This window comes from Vigna umbellata, chromosome 1, assembly GCF_029865625.1.
Source record: "Vigna umbellata cultivar VRB3 chromosome 1, Vumbellata_1.0, whole genome shotgun sequence".
NCBI lineage: Eukaryota > Viridiplantae > Streptophyta > Magnoliopsida > Fabales > Fabaceae > Vigna > Vigna umbellata.
Window position 1 is genome coordinate 38,923,656 of NC_142165.1, and position 16,147 is coordinate 38,939,802.

General features: G+C 36.2%; 2 protein-coding genes and 1 pseudogene across 2 annotated transcripts; 1 reads left to right on the forward strand and 2 right to left on the reverse strand.

Annotated features, from left to right (window-relative positions):
- Positions 1 to 1,840: 1,840 nt before the first annotated feature.
- On the forward strand, positions 1,841 to 3,835 carry LOC148205297 (purple acid phosphatase 3-like). Its single transcript, XM_047320803.2, has 7 exons — positions 1,841 to 2,030; positions 2,274 to 2,430; positions 2,544 to 2,651; positions 2,717 to 2,844; positions 2,944 to 3,072; positions 3,167 to 3,234; positions 3,318 to 3,835. Exons 1-7 carry the CDS (start codon positions 1,857 to 1,859, stop codon positions 3,556 to 3,558), a joined length of 1,005 nt encoding a protein of 334 aa, XP_047176759.2. The 5' UTR covers positions 1,841 to 1,856; the 3' UTR covers positions 3,559 to 3,835.
- Positions 3,836 to 5,241: 1,406 nt separating this feature from the next.
- On the reverse strand, positions 5,242 to 9,688 carry LOC124843971 (potassium channel SKOR-like; annotated as a pseudogene).
- A 1,187-nt stretch (positions 9,689 to 10,875) lies between these two features.
- LOC124843984 (potassium transporter 25-like) lies at positions 10,876 to 15,367 on the reverse strand. The gene is made up of 10 exons (XM_047320832.2): positions 15,121 to 15,367; positions 14,630 to 14,858; positions 14,314 to 14,556; positions 14,122 to 14,178; positions 13,989 to 14,039; positions 13,427 to 13,687; positions 13,244 to 13,296; positions 13,039 to 13,156; positions 12,701 to 12,955; positions 10,876 to 12,295 (listed from the first exon to the last, which is right to left on the reverse strand). Exons 1-10 carry the CDS (start codon positions 15,148 to 15,150, stop codon positions 11,205 to 11,207), a joined length of 2,388 nt encoding a protein of 795 aa, XP_047176788.2. The 5' UTR covers positions 15,151 to 15,367; the 3' UTR covers positions 10,876 to 11,204.
- Positions 15,368 to 16,147: the final 780 nt, after the last annotated feature.

Consider the following 16,147-nt stretch of genomic DNA (forward strand, 5'->3'; position numbering starts at 1 on the left):
AATAGTGCGCAATTTGTAATTTAATGATCTAGTACCCCATAATTAAACGGTAGTATACTTTTTCTTACGATAGTTAATACTTTACATTAAATTATTAACTATTACCTGATGCATAACGGCGTATTCCCGTCTTATGCATTTAATAGTAATTGGTATAAAAATTGCTATAGAAATCACTAACTGTAATGCCTTTCTTGCATCCTTTTTTCCATCAAATTCAAAATTTGATATATATATATTTGAGGAAGTTTGATGGGAAATATGAACATGCTATAGAAATCACTATGAACATTTTTCTGTACCATAAACAATGAGACATTACAAAAATAATTGTGTTGTATCTAATTAAATTTAAACTTTTATTTGATAATTTGCATCTTATCTTATTAAATGTATTGTTCATAATTAAAATGAAACTTTGAATATCATTAGAGAATAATCAACCGTAACTGTATAGTATTGTTGATACGTTTTCTTTAAAAAAAATATTTTGACTATTCACATCTTTAGCCAATAAAAATTAAAATAATAAATATAATAATAAAAAAAATTAAAAAATTGAATTCCCTTTTGAAGAATGAATAAAATTCCGTTTCCATAGTTAAGATAATTTTAAAAATTCATATTAGTTTAATGTTTCTAATTGCATTGACAAATAGATGGTTAGCTAAATCTCTATACAAAAAGAAAAAAAAAACTAGAAAGCCATGACTTTTACGTAACTTTTTTTTTCAATTTTTAGTTAATTTCTTTTATATATTTTGTTTTAAAAAAAATTTAAGTTGGTTATTTAACATAATCAAGAGAGTTATGTGATTTTTTCCAATAAAAAAATTACTTAATCCGTCCCAATAAATATTATAAATATGATTTGTTTATTAGTTGAAAACAGTGCTTTTAGGTATAAATTTTGAAAAATAAAATATTGACTCCAATTGAAGTTTACTGAGTGGGGTATGGTTTGCGTGGTGGTCGACATTCTCGTTGACTCCGAAAGAAGCCTCTGTGAGAAGGCTCTGGGTGTTCTCGAGTCCCTCTGCGGTTGTTAAGAAGGAAGAGAGAAGGGCTTATGGCAATGCTTTGGCGATTCCTCTTCTGGTAAAGAAGCTGCTGCGAGGCCCTGCAAGCTTTTGCTGGTATTGGCGGCGCCGTAGAATGCATGGATTCCGATTTCAAGAACCTTCAAAGATTAATAACTGTTATTATTCTCATTAATGCCAATCAATGGTTGTTGTCGTTATTGATTATCCTATGATGTTGGCCACCGACCATCCGTCCATTAGCCGAACAGGCTGACATACAATACAAATGTAAACATTTGTTCACATTAATTCAATTTTAAACGTCAAGAAAATAATAACACCAATACCTTTCAAACGTACGAGATTACATTAATAACAGTAAAGTATAAATAGGAATCATGCTGAGCTGAAATTATTTACACAGGACACAAGATTTACCATTGACTGTTACACCTACAATTACATTAACTATTCCTTATACACACTTGGAATTGGATGAACCGATCATCTCACCTCATTTTGTGCTTCACTCACTACAAATAGTTTCTCATCGTTGTTAATCATGTCTACGTAAAGAACTTTTCCACCTTCTTCTGACAAAATAGGAATTGTTCGTAGTTTCCAAATGTTTCCCTGCCTCTTTATCGGTTCTTCAATGCTTAGTGGAACCCATAGGACCTCTCCCTCTGGTAAGTTCGTACACGACATCATGTTAAGTCACATAACTGTTCTATTATGTGATATTGGATATGCTCTTAAGATGAAAGAATCTTTTTTTTTTTACACATAAATTGTCCCACAAGTAAAGAGTTGAAGACACCCACACACAAAAACATGGCTGGTTTGGGTGTATGGATGATGGCTCTCATTAGTCTGTGTTCTCTGAATGTATCAGCTCTTCTCCAACGCCTACAGCACCCTGTCAAGGCTGATGGCTCACTTAGTCTTGTGGTCATTGGAGACTGGGGAAGGAAAGGAACGTACAACCAATCAGAAGTTGCTGTTCAGGTCTTTGTTACATGCATTCTTTGTGAATCCTTAACTCTATTCTGTGTTCCAATCTAGTACCTTAATTAAGCACATCATTTTGTGAATCCTTTTATTTGCTCGTTTGACGCATGGCTATGTTCTTTTGCTGCGATGTATGTGTAATTGGTTAAAGTAATGGTCATGGAATGGATCTCTCTCTCTCCTAAAGCAAAAGCTGGTGCTTTTTAGACTCTCATCTTTTTTGCGTATGTGATATGTCAGATGGGAAGAGTTGCAGAAAAGTTAAATATCGACTTTGTGATATCCACTGGAGACAATTTCTACGACGATGGTTTGACTGGTGTAGACGACCCAGCATTTGAATTTTCCTTCTCAAAAGTCTACACTGCCAAGAGCCTCCAAAAGCAGTGGTATAATGGTGAGTTCAGACACACCAACTATTGATGTATAAGCAAAAATTCTTAGCCAGCTAAACTCTTCCTTTAATCTTCCATTCTTCTGTCCATTAAATGTGATGGACATTGATTTCAGTGTTGGGAAACCACGACTACAGGGGAGACGTGGAAGCACAACTGAATCCAATCCTTCAGAAAATCGATCCCAGATGGATCTGCAAAAGATCATTCATAGTTGACACTGGTAATGTGGCTTCTCATCTTGGATAGCAATCATTAAGTGTTCTGCTAATCTCAAAAACTCTGCAGAAATTGCTGAGTTCTTCTTTGTCGATACGACACCTTTTGTGGACAAGTATTTTCTTAAGCCGAAGCACCACAAGTATGATTGGAGAGGAGTGCTTCCAAGGGAGAGATATTTATCAAAGCTCTTAAAGGTAAATCTCTTAATCTTTATCATCACAACAGATTAAGATAAATAGCAAATCCAATACATTTTCCCCTTTTTCTTTCTGTGTGTGTGGTTTTGAACATAGGATCTGGAAGTAGCATTAAAGGGTTCTTCTGCCAACTGGAAGATTGTTGTGGGGCATCATCCCATAAGAAGCATAGGACACCATGGTGACACCCAAGAGCTCATAAGGCAGCTTCTGCCAATTCTTGAGGTCATTCAGCCAAGATATATTAGAGACAATCCTATTCCTATCCTAGACTAGTGAAAAATGAATGCAACCTTAACCGATGAAATTAAAATTGCAGGCAAATGATGTGGATATGTACATTAATGGGCATGACCATTGCTTGGAACACATAATTAGCACAAGCAGGTGTGTGTTAACGATTTGTTTGCTAACTAAATCACCTCTAAATCATGGTAATTATATGATGGTATTATTGAGTGTTGTTGCAGTCAAATCCAATTCTTAACCAGTGGTGGAGGTTCAAAGGCATGGAAAGGAGACATCGATAAAAATAGGAAAGACGGCACAAAGTTTTACTATGATGGACAAGGATTTATGTCTGTGGAGCTGGAACAAACAAATGCAAAAGTTGTTTATTATGATATTTTTGGCAAAGTTCTGCATGTTGTGAATCTGTCGAAGCGTTACGTTCTGTCCATGCCATATAGAAGAGACACATTCAGTGATTGAAGAAATTTTGGGGAAGAAGAGCGTATAGGAAATCACAAATTAAAGATAAAAAGGAAAGATATCTATCATATGTAATGAAATGACTAAGAGAACCAATGAAAGATTACTGTCATTAATAATGAAAAAAATATGCGATGTAGTAGAGTATGTGACCTAAATAGCTGAAGGTGACAGCGTAATAATGGTTGAATATTCAAATATGCTGAATTGGCTTATGTTAGTTGGTTATCTTTTATTGTACCAAGAAATTGTAAGTGATGTTTCTTTTGATTTTGCATATATGGCATCATTACTCCAACTGCATATATATGGTCTGATTACACCAACTGCATGAGAGATGTCAGAACGCATCAACGCAAAACGAACACCGGAATTGAATTGAATTGAATCGAATCATTGATTGATAACCATTTTCTCTTTCTCTAGGGTTTCGTTTCTTCTTCGCTTACTTTGTTAATTTCGTCTCTGAATCCATTAAGCTTTCAGCTTCATGGTGACCTCTCCGACGTCTAAATGGACGTGGCAATCACTGCTGTCCGCTCACCGGCGATAGTCCTCGGAAGACCGATCAGCGCCTCCGCCTCTGCACGCCTCAGTTCCACTTCTAGGTTTTCCAGAAAGTTATAGTTTCTGTTATTGATTACGTGTTCTGTTTATTAACTGTTATTATCGTCAGGTGATCTGATGGATTGCCGTTTTAGTCATCTTTTGCTGGTAATAGTTGGAATTAGGGAATCGGAAATGCTTTTCTAATCTCATTGACATAGCACGATACTTTGTAAGTGAAATGAAGTAAGCATAAATGGAACCAAACACCTTGTCAAGAGATTGATATCATTGATTAATTATCATTCACCTGCTTTTTGTTGTTGATGTTTTCCAGCTTTGCTTCACTTCACTTTCTATCCCCAAGAAAGGTCGTAGAAGAGGTTTAGTTAGAGCAGCTTCGTCATTTCCCGAGTCATCTGAATCGGAGGCCCATGCCAAGATTGCTGCTCCTCTTCAGTTGGAGTCTCCAATTGGGCAGTTTCTTTCTCAGATTTTGGTAGATCACCCGCATCTTGTCCCTGCTGCCGTAGACCAGCAGCTTGAGCAGCTCCAAACTGACCGCGATGCTGATCAACAAAAGGAAGAGCCTTCTGCTTCAGGCACGGATTAGATTTTGTACAGGTTTGTTTCATTCTCATGTCTTCTCACACTCTCTTGAGTTTCTCGTAATAAATCTGACAAACTTTCATCCTTGCTCATTTTGGCATCCATAACTTGTATGAATGAAACATATTCCATTAGATGGCAGCAAAACATTCTGATGTTCTCTATGGTTAAGGTTTAGTGTGAAGTATAATTTGTATGATGCGCGTGTTCAAAGCTTTGGCTTTTTTATTGTTTGGCTATAGGTGTTGTACGTTTAGATATGTAAGAATTTTTCCCAAACTACACACCTTACTGTATTATATTCCACTGGTAATTACAAGAGTAGTGAAATATAAATTAAACTCACTTTAATTTTCTGCATCACTTCAAGGCTTTGTTTGATGTGTATATTAGTATGTGGTCCACGTTCAATGTGGTTCCACTTAAGATCTTTTATTTATAAATCTGAAAATGTTTGTCTTAAAGAAACCCGATTTTGATCATTGTGATGGCTTCCAAACCTTTCCAGGAGGATTGCCGAGGTGAAGGCTAATGAAAGGAGGAAAGCTCTCGAGGAATTGGATGACCAGATCATCTCACCTCATTTTTTTCTTCACTTACTACAAATAACTTCTCATCGTTGTTAATCATGTCTACGTAAAGAACTTTTCCACCTTCTTCTGACAAAATGTAGGAATTGTTCGTAGTTTCCAAATGTTTCCCTGCTTCCTTTATAAGTTCTTCAATGCTTTGTGGAACCCATAGGACCACTCCCTCTCTTTTACCCGCTTTGTGATCCCATGGGTGGAAAGGATACACTGTACATCTCTTTTTAGGAATTTCATTTGTTGACTGCAGCACTGGTGTTGCTGCAAAATTCATGAACATACACTATTTGTTAGAATGCTTACACAAAAAATAAGGAAAGAAAAGTTAACCAATTTAAGACGGACTCCAATTATTTATTGATTCCTTAGCATGATGACAGTTAAAAATGCAAGATCCCATTGTAGGACATAATGTGAATGCTTTTGATGAACTTAAATTGGAAACCAAACATAAGAATCCAAGCATCCCTCACATCAAAATCCAGAAGGAAGTGCAGAGTATTTAGCATTCCCAGGTTCCAATGCCAACTGTACCAAACACCTAATGATCATCTGCAATTGTATTATTCTGTACTCAGACATAATGATACCTTGAGTTTCATGAATATTATCGGACAATTCAGCCAACTGAGAAACTTTAGCAACTTCAAGCAATTTGATCATATTTCTATTTCCACCAGTATGAGCTTCATGAAGAGGTGTATTTCCCCATCTGCCACAGAGAAGTGTTGATTGAAACATGATCTTTTGCAATTCAATGAGCAAGACAACAATGCTATTTTATTATCCTTCTAAGTTAGCACTGAATATAAAGTGATATATCCAAAAAGATACGCGTTCTCCCTGACTCAATATTTGGACCATACCTGTCCTTGGATAAAACACTTGCTCCTGCCACTAGAAGTAACTCAACCATTGTAAAGAAGCCCTCAGAGGCAGCAATGTGAAGAGGGGTACGCTGATCATAATTTTTTGCATTTGGATTAATACCACAAGCTAGAACCCTTTTCAAAATGTCAAACTCCTTCCTTGCAACTGTCATGCAGAGAAAATTGCCAACGTCATCAATAGCAAGGATAGCTCCCGCGTTAACAAGTACAGATGCCACATCTTCATGTCCATTCTTGAGGGCTTCAAGCAAGGGAGTGGTGCCAAATTTATCTAAAACAAATGGATGTTTCAAAACGAAAAGTGTTTTTCGCTTCAAAGATGCATGTTTAATAAAGTATAATGCCAAACCTGCTGTATCGATGCATACTCCTTCTTCAACAAGATAAGAAGAAATATCCACATATCCTTTTGATGCAGAGATATGCTGTCATAAGAAACACAAAATCTGATTAATAAAACGCACTTTCTCACCACTGTATAATATTTGATCACCTGTTCATTCTGTGCCGAATTATACACTAGACACAAATTTATTCACAAGCAATGTGAGAATAGAAATAGTTATGCATAATGAAGAAATGAAAGTTCGTTGTGATTGAGTTCATGAATATTTGTTGTGCATACCAAGGGAGTTCTACCGTCATAATCAGTTTTGTTGGGATCTGCCCCAAATCCAATCAAACGTTTGACAAGATCAAGATGACCATCATGGGCAGCACAGTTGAGCCTTGTAGCCAACTCTATTTCCATGCTTCCGATAGTGAGGTTGAAGTCTGATAACAAAAGCTTACGCTGGAAATTTAAGTCTTTTACCTGTCACCCAATTACAAGCATCTATCATAAATTTATCAGCTTAGAACTTCAACCATTAAAACATCTCATGCGTCAAATGTTGATACCATCACAACTATATCAAAGATCTTTTCATTCTAAAGATATCATTTCCCAAAACTAGCCTCGAATCTCTAATTAGGAAAGCTAATCCTAAAGTCACTTTCTCTTGAATATATTTACTCTCACCCAACTTATTTAAACACTACTATACTTTATCCGTTCCTATATTCCTGAATTCTTGAATTGCTTATTGCTCGTTCATAGATCACGTCTCAGTATCTTAGTTTTCTTTTACGAACATAATAAAATAAACTAGGGTACAGTTTCAGTTAATCACTATTTAGACGCCATACATTAATCCAAGGTAACATAACTTTTTGTTTTTGTTTTTATTTTACGTCTTTCATAACCCTTTCTGAAACAAGCTTTTCTTGTCTTTTTTTTTTGCAATTTTTCTTGTTTTGCTTCTGAAACACCAGAGTGTTTTTACTGCTAAAAGTTAAAAAATGTTTCTTATGCATTTTGTTCTAATATTTTCTGTTCATTAATTTGATTCAAAATTACGTTATTTGGTTTTGTAATTTTATCATAAGTCTGTGTTATGAGATGTAATTTCCTCGTAGTGATATTATTTTAAGTAATGTCTTCATATAAAAAAAAAGTTTACATCCTTAAAAACCCAAAAGAAAACTTTTAGTAAAAGTATAATTTTTTGAATTATTAAATTTAAAATCGAGTAATCTCAATATTCGTTTTAGACCTACAAACATGTTGGACCACATGAAAATGATAATTATTATGGATAAGGGACTTGGTTGACTAATCCTCTCTCAGTTTTATTGCAGTGCCTTTATGCTCTCACAATGGAAATGATAAAAAAGGTAAATTTTTCCTTTAAATCACAACATACCTCCCGGAGGTTGTTCAACACAACACGACCATCTAAAAAGTATATCTTCAGTATTTCAGTAAAGGATTTCTTATCAAGTCGCAAAACCTTGCAAAATTCATGAGCTTCAACCGTCGAACTTTGAGGTATATTGCAAAAAAAAGAAAAATGGCCGAAAGAACTATAGGTCTGCAATGTGATCGTCTCTTCTTCTGTATCACCCTCTTCCCTCCTCATCTCACGCTGTTGACAACAAGAATAGTTATCAAACCAGATTTCAAAACAAGATAAGATAATTCATCATACAAAATGTAATGCGTGATATCTTTATTCTTACCATCTCACCATGATATACAAAGTAGAGTTTATCTGCGACATCTCCTTCCTCCATAACTAATTCTCCTGGGAGGAAAAACTCTTCCTCCACTTTGGTTGCCTGTTAAAACAAATTTTGTATCAGACATTTCTATGAAAACAAGGCAATCACATGATCGATTATAAGTTTTAATTAGTATCGTGTACGTAATCAAACAAGTATAAGTAAAAATTTTCTTACGATCTGCTTTATAAACCCTGAAGAGCATCCCTTGAAAAGAGAAACTTTCTGAATGAACTTTTCGTACATGCTTATTGAAATCTGCAAGCAGGCAACAAGATTCACATAAATATCTGGGAAGTGATGAACAAAATTTGGTGATTGACATAGAAAGACCTTCTTGCGAATGGTGGTTGGTATCTCCTGAAGAATAAAAGATCCGTTATAACTTCGATCATACTTTAACCTCAAGTGATCTTTAATCTGGTGACATATCTGGCTGTCCAGTTTGTTCTTATCGAAGAACTTACTAATATCAGACATTTTATCTCTGAATCTCTCGGTCTTAGACCCTTTCACGATCAACGCAGTCATGTTGCCGAGGAGGTAAGCGCCAAGAATCATGTCAAAGGAGACATAAACCATGACGAATATCATTTCACGCACGTTGACTGCGTGGATTTCTCCGTAGCCTGCAAAGCAAAGGATTTACAAAGTAGGATATATATAAATATGACAGTCAAATGTGTGAGTGAGGAAGCAGAGGAATGGAATCGGAAGGAGTATCTGACCAACGGTGGCCATGGTAACAACGGCAAAGTAGAGGGAGGTGACATAACGCTTCCAGAGATCGATGTGTCGGAAGTCAGAATACGCATAGTCTCCCATCTTCAAGCTACCGATCCAGGTGTAACCCTCCTGGGAAGAGGGCAGAGTGGTGGCAAGATAGTAAAAAATGCAAGCAGCGGAGTGAGTGCAGTAAAGTTCAACGACGAAGAGTTTGAGGATTCTGGTGAACAAGTAATTGATCCTTGTATCCTTCTCGAGGGTGTCGAGGAATTGGGTGACACGGGAAGCACGAGCGAGTCTGATCCAGAGCAGAGAGCGGAGGAGCTCGTTGTTGTTGGTGCGCTTGTAGATGAAATCCCATGGGAGACATGCGAGGAGGTCGAAGACGAAGCGAGACTTGAGGTACCTGACGGCGATCTTGTAGTGGTCGAGGACCAAGGAGAGTGAGTTGGAGTGAACTTCGTGATAGCCCACCAAGAACTGCACCACCATGTCCATCAGAAACACCAATTGCCCCGCTATGTCCAGGAGAAATATGTTGTTAGGTAAGCCTCTGAAGAAACCGAACTCCATCGGAGTGAAGAATGAAGAGTAAATCGCCCATATCAGAATGAAGTGCTTCCACAACAGATACCACCTGCATGTGCATGCACCATTCATATTTCAGAATTTCATGCATTATAAAACTCATAATAAGCCTTATGCTGTTTTTATTAGACAGGACCAAGACAACAAATTAAGGTAGAAAGAAACTCGACCAACCATAATGGATAATTAAGATGTTCTTTATTTTCTTCGATATATGACAGAATTAACTAAAAAAAGGATTAAAAATGAAATTAGAGAGACAGAGACCGATTATGAGGATGAATGAGGAATCGGTGGCGGCGCGTGGGAGTGGGAGCGGCGCAACAACGGGTGAAACTTGAGTGAGATTTATCCATTATTGTCTGCATTATTATGGGTGTCTTCTCCTTTCCTTGATTTCTTCAAACCAAAACTGCCTAATAAAACTAAAATTTTAACTTAAATAGGAAGTGATGAGGTTGGCGACAGAGCTGCATTTAGTTACATAAATCTCGTCCAACCTTCAACACTTTCACTTTAGTCTTAATAAAATTTCACAATTTTATTATTTTCACACTCTACAAATTTATTATTCTATTTTTCAATTCTTTTTCTTTTACCTTTATCCCCTTCTCATCGTATTTCTTTTCAGTCTTATTCTGTATAACTCTTTTCAAAGTAAAAATATCTCTAATCTCCAAAAATAACACTGTGGCTTTTTGGCCTGGTAAAATAAAGGCAAAGAGTAGGTAGGTAGTAACTGTGACAAAAGTTTAAAAAGTAAAATATATAAATGTAATCTGACCCCTATGGACTCACTAAAAGATAAAAGGGGACATCACTATATTTTCACTTTGCATTCTACTCATGAATTGTGTTTTAAGAAATAAAAAAAGATGATAAAGAAATTCTTTCTCAAATCATACTATAATAAGCAGTATAATTCCAGTTCATATTATGATTATATGTGCGTGAATTCCTTTAAATGAATTGATGTTAATCAAAATTAAATAATCATATTTAGGTATGAGATGTTGTGATATATATACATTTTTTTTAACTTTGCTAAAGATTAATGATCAAGTTGATTTTACTAATCTCTCGTAATATAAACATAAAAGTAAAATATTACAAAGTAGTAGATCGTTTAAAACATTGGGAAGAGTTATTAACTGGTAATGCAAAAAAAAAATTCTCATAATATATTTTACCTATAACTATGAAGTGAGTTCAGGCAATAATGATTATCCTGATTAAGTGGTAAGTATTTTGAACATTCATGATGAAATTCCTGATCATTATGAAAGACTTCAACTTTTACTATAGTTAATTATTGTTAACATGTCATTACACTGTTAACTAGAATATTTATCACGAGTGAGTAATAACATGTTAACTATTCATTCACAGGGCATAAAGAAAAACTTCAATAAGCATATTCTTGAAGACGATGAGAGCATAAATTCGAAATTCTGATCCCATTGGCATCGTATGCCGCTTCAATCAAAACTCCAGTAGCACCATTTTGCACAGTCTGCAATCTACTACTGGTACGAAATACAGAAATGACACAAATTTTGTGTCATCCTACGAAATACTGCAATCTACCATGTTGGAGCTATATAGTACATACGACACCAACTTCCACGAGAGCAGCATGAGGGATTTTAAGAGCCACTGGAGGTTCTCGAGAATTTTTTTCACTGAAACGATAGACCATTATTAAGAATCTCTTGAGAAAGTTTGAGCCATCACGCACAACTAAATGTGACTGCCCCAAGAAATATGCACTTCCACTCTCCCTTGCATCGATCAGCTCCAAAAGCTCATTCCTAACAGATACCTGCATTTTAGGACTATTATGAGGCAACATGAACCGAACCTTTTTTCTCTTCTTACAACCACTGCTACTCTCCATCGCCTCTTCTGCCACCGGGCTTATCTGAGATTCGTTGTTCACCTGGCTTTGCACCATGCATGATGATGATGATGATGACTCTAAATCCTCCAGAGGGACCAAACCATTTCCATCATCCCTTGAATCTCCAACAAGCATCATTCTTTCATCTGGGCAACTCATCCTCGACTCAATGTCATTCTGTTCAATGGATATGAATTCCCCTATTGAACGAAGAATCTTCTCCTCAAAATCACCCGTGTCCCTTATGTGATCACAGTATCCACTTCTCACAATGCACCGATATATTTTGTAATCCTTTGGCCCGATCCTACCTATCAGGTACCTCTCACTTTCTCCTATGTAAGGCACTGGGACGGACTTGAATGATACCAAGATCAAGACTTGATGGAATGCAGGAAGATTTGTGATGAAATGTGAAAAGAAAGCTGGGATTCCTGCCACTATTTCCGTGTAAATGAAGCCAATTCCGGGTACCCTCGAAATCCCAAGGCCTGGACTTATATCTATCAGCCACTCTGTTGATACTTTGTTTTGCAAATCAAACTCGTACTTCTTCATACTTCCATAGTGCCATGAAAGCATCACTGTCATCGTAACTGCCAATAGGACAACCAGATACCACGATCCCTTGTGGAACTGTAGCAGACATGCCGAAAGATATGCAGCCTCTATGAACCCAAAACATACAAGAAAGTACACAGACACCATCATGTCCTTCTCCCAATACAAAGCAATGATCAGTGACATCAGACTCGTGGTCACAAGCATTCCACTTATAATAGCCAATGCTGTCACAAATCGTGAGCTTATGTCATGAATATTTTAACTGAATAATATAGAAAGAACTTCGTGTATGCACTCATATATCTAATCAGTCCAACTATTGAGAACGTGCATTTGGATGTTGCATATTTTTAGTTTTAGCAAGCTTTCAGATTCTGTTTCATTGGCCATTACTGGATTATCTCTATCCTACGTTTCACCTAAGCTATCAGTGCAGTGGCTAGATTCATGAAACATGATGTGTTAGTCTGTTATTTCTGAATGTATTTAAATCAAATTGTAAACATACTCAAGTTAGCTTTCTCAATAACAATTTATTTCTTTAAGTTCTGCATGCTCTCTGTTTTTTCTCTGTTAGCCACTGCCTTTAAGTATTAGTGTGTAATCAACAACAGACAACAACGGCATACCTGTTGCATTGCCAATTTTCACAATGTCTCTGAAACCAATAGTTACAGTGAGGCTGAAAATCATCAATAGCCAGTTGACATCGGGGATGTAAATCTGCCCGTTTATAGATTTTGATGTGTGAATAACTTTTACTCTGGGAAAGCAATTCAATGCGAGACACTGGTTAATGATGGAGAAACACGCTGTTATGGTAGCTTGGCTTCCCACGGCTGAAGAGAGTAGGGATAACACTATGTACAAGTGTTTGCACTGACCTGGAATCACCAACCATCACTTCAGTAAAGTGAAATTGCAGAAAGGAAAATCTCATCCATATAGAGATACTCCAATAACTTACCTGGCATGGATTGGCTAAGATGATTAAAATCAGAAGAAGTTAAATTTTTGGAAATGTATGCAGCCTGACCCGCATAGCATAACACAAGAAGCGGATAGATGAAGCATATAAATGTAATCTACAACCACACACGATGCACAAGTTAGTAACATTTTTCAGTGTACAATTAATATATGTCCATTACAAAAGATGCTACGTATTTTACCTTAATTGATTTCTTGGAGAAATGGCCTAGGCCTGCAAACATTGCCTCCGATCCTGCAAAACAATGCAGTATCTTGTCAAAGCAATAATTGAAATTCTAACAAGAAAAATATCTCAGAATTATAAACACTGATAACTTGTTAACATTTGCACAGTTCTGGAAAAATAAAATAAAAAGGGCCACCTGCTACGCATAAAATGACGCTCCCTAACAATCTCCATCTGTGGATGTCAATTTTTGTGACGAATCTGTATATGTAGAATGGGGATATTTTATAGATGATTTTTACATCCCAGTGGAAAATGTTATACGTTCCCACCGCAGCAACAAACAGCAGCCAAGCAGCAATTATTGGTGCAAACATGATCCCAATTTTACGTGTACCGCAATGCTGCAGCATGAACAGGCCAACCAATATAACACACGCAGAGGGAACAGGTACATCTGAATAAAGTAAATGAAGCACAAAGTGAACAACATAGTTACAGGAGATACATAGGCATCACTTTTCTAATAAATACTCAATCACAACTTAAACTGGCTAGTAAAATGCACCAAACAGATAAAAACCCATCAAATATATGAACTAAGTTACTTAGCAAATCAAAGTCTGTTACAGATATCACAAGTAGATGCAAATTCAATGTTTGTTAGTAATGTTTCTTCAAGAATAGAATTAATCAATTGAGGCTTTCTAAAGGGAAATTTTGAAAAAGCAAAGTGTGCCGCATATGTTTAAACTTACATGCTTTTAGAGCCTTTGACACGGACTCCTTAGTATGTTCTGACGAGCCAACTGGTTATAGATAAAAGGGTAATCAAAAAACACGTTGTAGCAATTAAAGATAAGGCCTTTAGCATCAGTTACAAGGCCTTACATATGTCTTTCAATATGTCTGTCAAGGATCTCTGAACTCCTGCTGAAGCTGAGTACACTGGTAAACAAACAGCCATAATATTAGTATATACAGTGAAAAGTAATTACCAAATCTTGCACATGCAACCAGCAATTAATTACTTCCACCAAAATTAAAATATATTACTAAAGTGGTAATTGTATTTTATTATACCTGAAAGGGCTGGAGTGAGCACTGCGTCCCCAATAGTCATGCAGGAACCGAAGAGAGCTAAGAACAATATTAAATAGTGACAGATCTTGTGTTTCTCAATGGCCCTTCGTGCTCTTGAATCGGCTTTCATCTTGGGAGAACTTTTCTCCTCGTAAAGCATAACCTCGTTTGCACTTGTGTCACATGGGAGTAGACCAACTTTTGCATTTCTACACAGCAGTGAGTACAAAGCAACAGTGCCACCTACAAAAAATTTCTACCAACATTCAATCTTGAAAGATAAATATGTTACAGTCACTGCAGATCAGAAAGTTACCCTCTCCTTCATCATCAGCTTTCAACACTATGGAGGCATACTTCAGCAAGGAAATTATGGTGAGCGTCCAGAAAATAAAGGAGAAGAGTTCATAAACAACTTCCTGATCTGCTGCAAGATCGCTCTCTCGCATTGTCCCAAATACATATAAAGGTGCCGTGCTCAGTTGACCATAAACTATACCCACAATTTGAAACGATAGCAGAATTGTTTGCTTCCATGTTTTCTTCTGAATAATAAATATATGGAGTTAAAAGTTATGATTCAAGGATAAAGGAAAAAAAAAAGGTACATACTAGATCCTTTCAACATCCCTACAACAAAGATTCAATTGTATATATGAAGCAGTAAAGTTCTTAATGCATGAAGACACTGAATAGAATATGTGAGTGAAACTGAATTTGGTTGACACAAATGTAAGCAAAGAATTGTGATTGATTCACAGTGTTGACATGCAAGAATGTTTGTGCAATTTAGGCAATGAATTTCACCTTATCTTGATCAAAGAGATGAGAATCCATTAGTAGGGAGGCAAAATATGAGGTAAGTAAGTTATGAGAAGAAAGAAAGTGACAGAAATGTATATGAATGAAGGAATGAATGATTGAACAGAGAGAGGTATTTAGGAAATGGTTGAAAGGAGACAGACGGAGGAGACTAGGATGATGATGGTCATTATGGACCCTACATTACAGTGTCTTAAACAGCAGAGGAAAATGATCTAACATAGTGATCTTCACTACAAATTCTTTTAGACGGCTTATTATTATTGATCTCGTGATGATCTTCACTATCACTCTTTTCATCTCTGCATTATTTTACTATTTTATTACAGATAGCAGAGAGGGAATGCCGAGGTGACATGGACACCCCAATTGTATCATTCACACACAGCCATCTGTAAGTTCTAGTTTTGGTCCATGCATTCCATAAACTAATGGATGAGTCAAATTCAGCACGCAACAACACTTCAATTAGGAGTCAAATAATACTCACAGCAACACTTTTGCATAGTTTTACACTGTCTGTTTAGTACATGTAATATATTATTATATTTAGAGTCAAATCCTCTGGTTTAATCAGCCGTGATTGATGTTAAGCAAATCCTTGAATTATGTGAAATGAAATCCATTCCTTTTTTTTATTGACCTATCAGGAATCATATGATCATATCACATGGTTTCCCTTACTGTAAGGATACAGAACTTATTCCTGTTCCTTCTTTCTTTCTTCTTTTTTTATAATTTTTCTGTCTTCTGTTTCCATTTGTTGAATGGTTGAAAGATGAAAGCATGTGGATGCGACAGAAAATACAAACAATCAATGGACATGTGCTGCTTCCATTTGTCTCCAATATTTGCAAAACCAAAATGCTGAATTGTATGAAATCTTCAACGGAAACTGTCACACAAAACTATGTGCTGCACTTCCACTTTGTTTCTTAGTTATTTTTTTATTGGGGAAGTTCTTGTCACATTTTAAGAATGTAAATGTGAAACAAAAAAGAAAGAACTGATT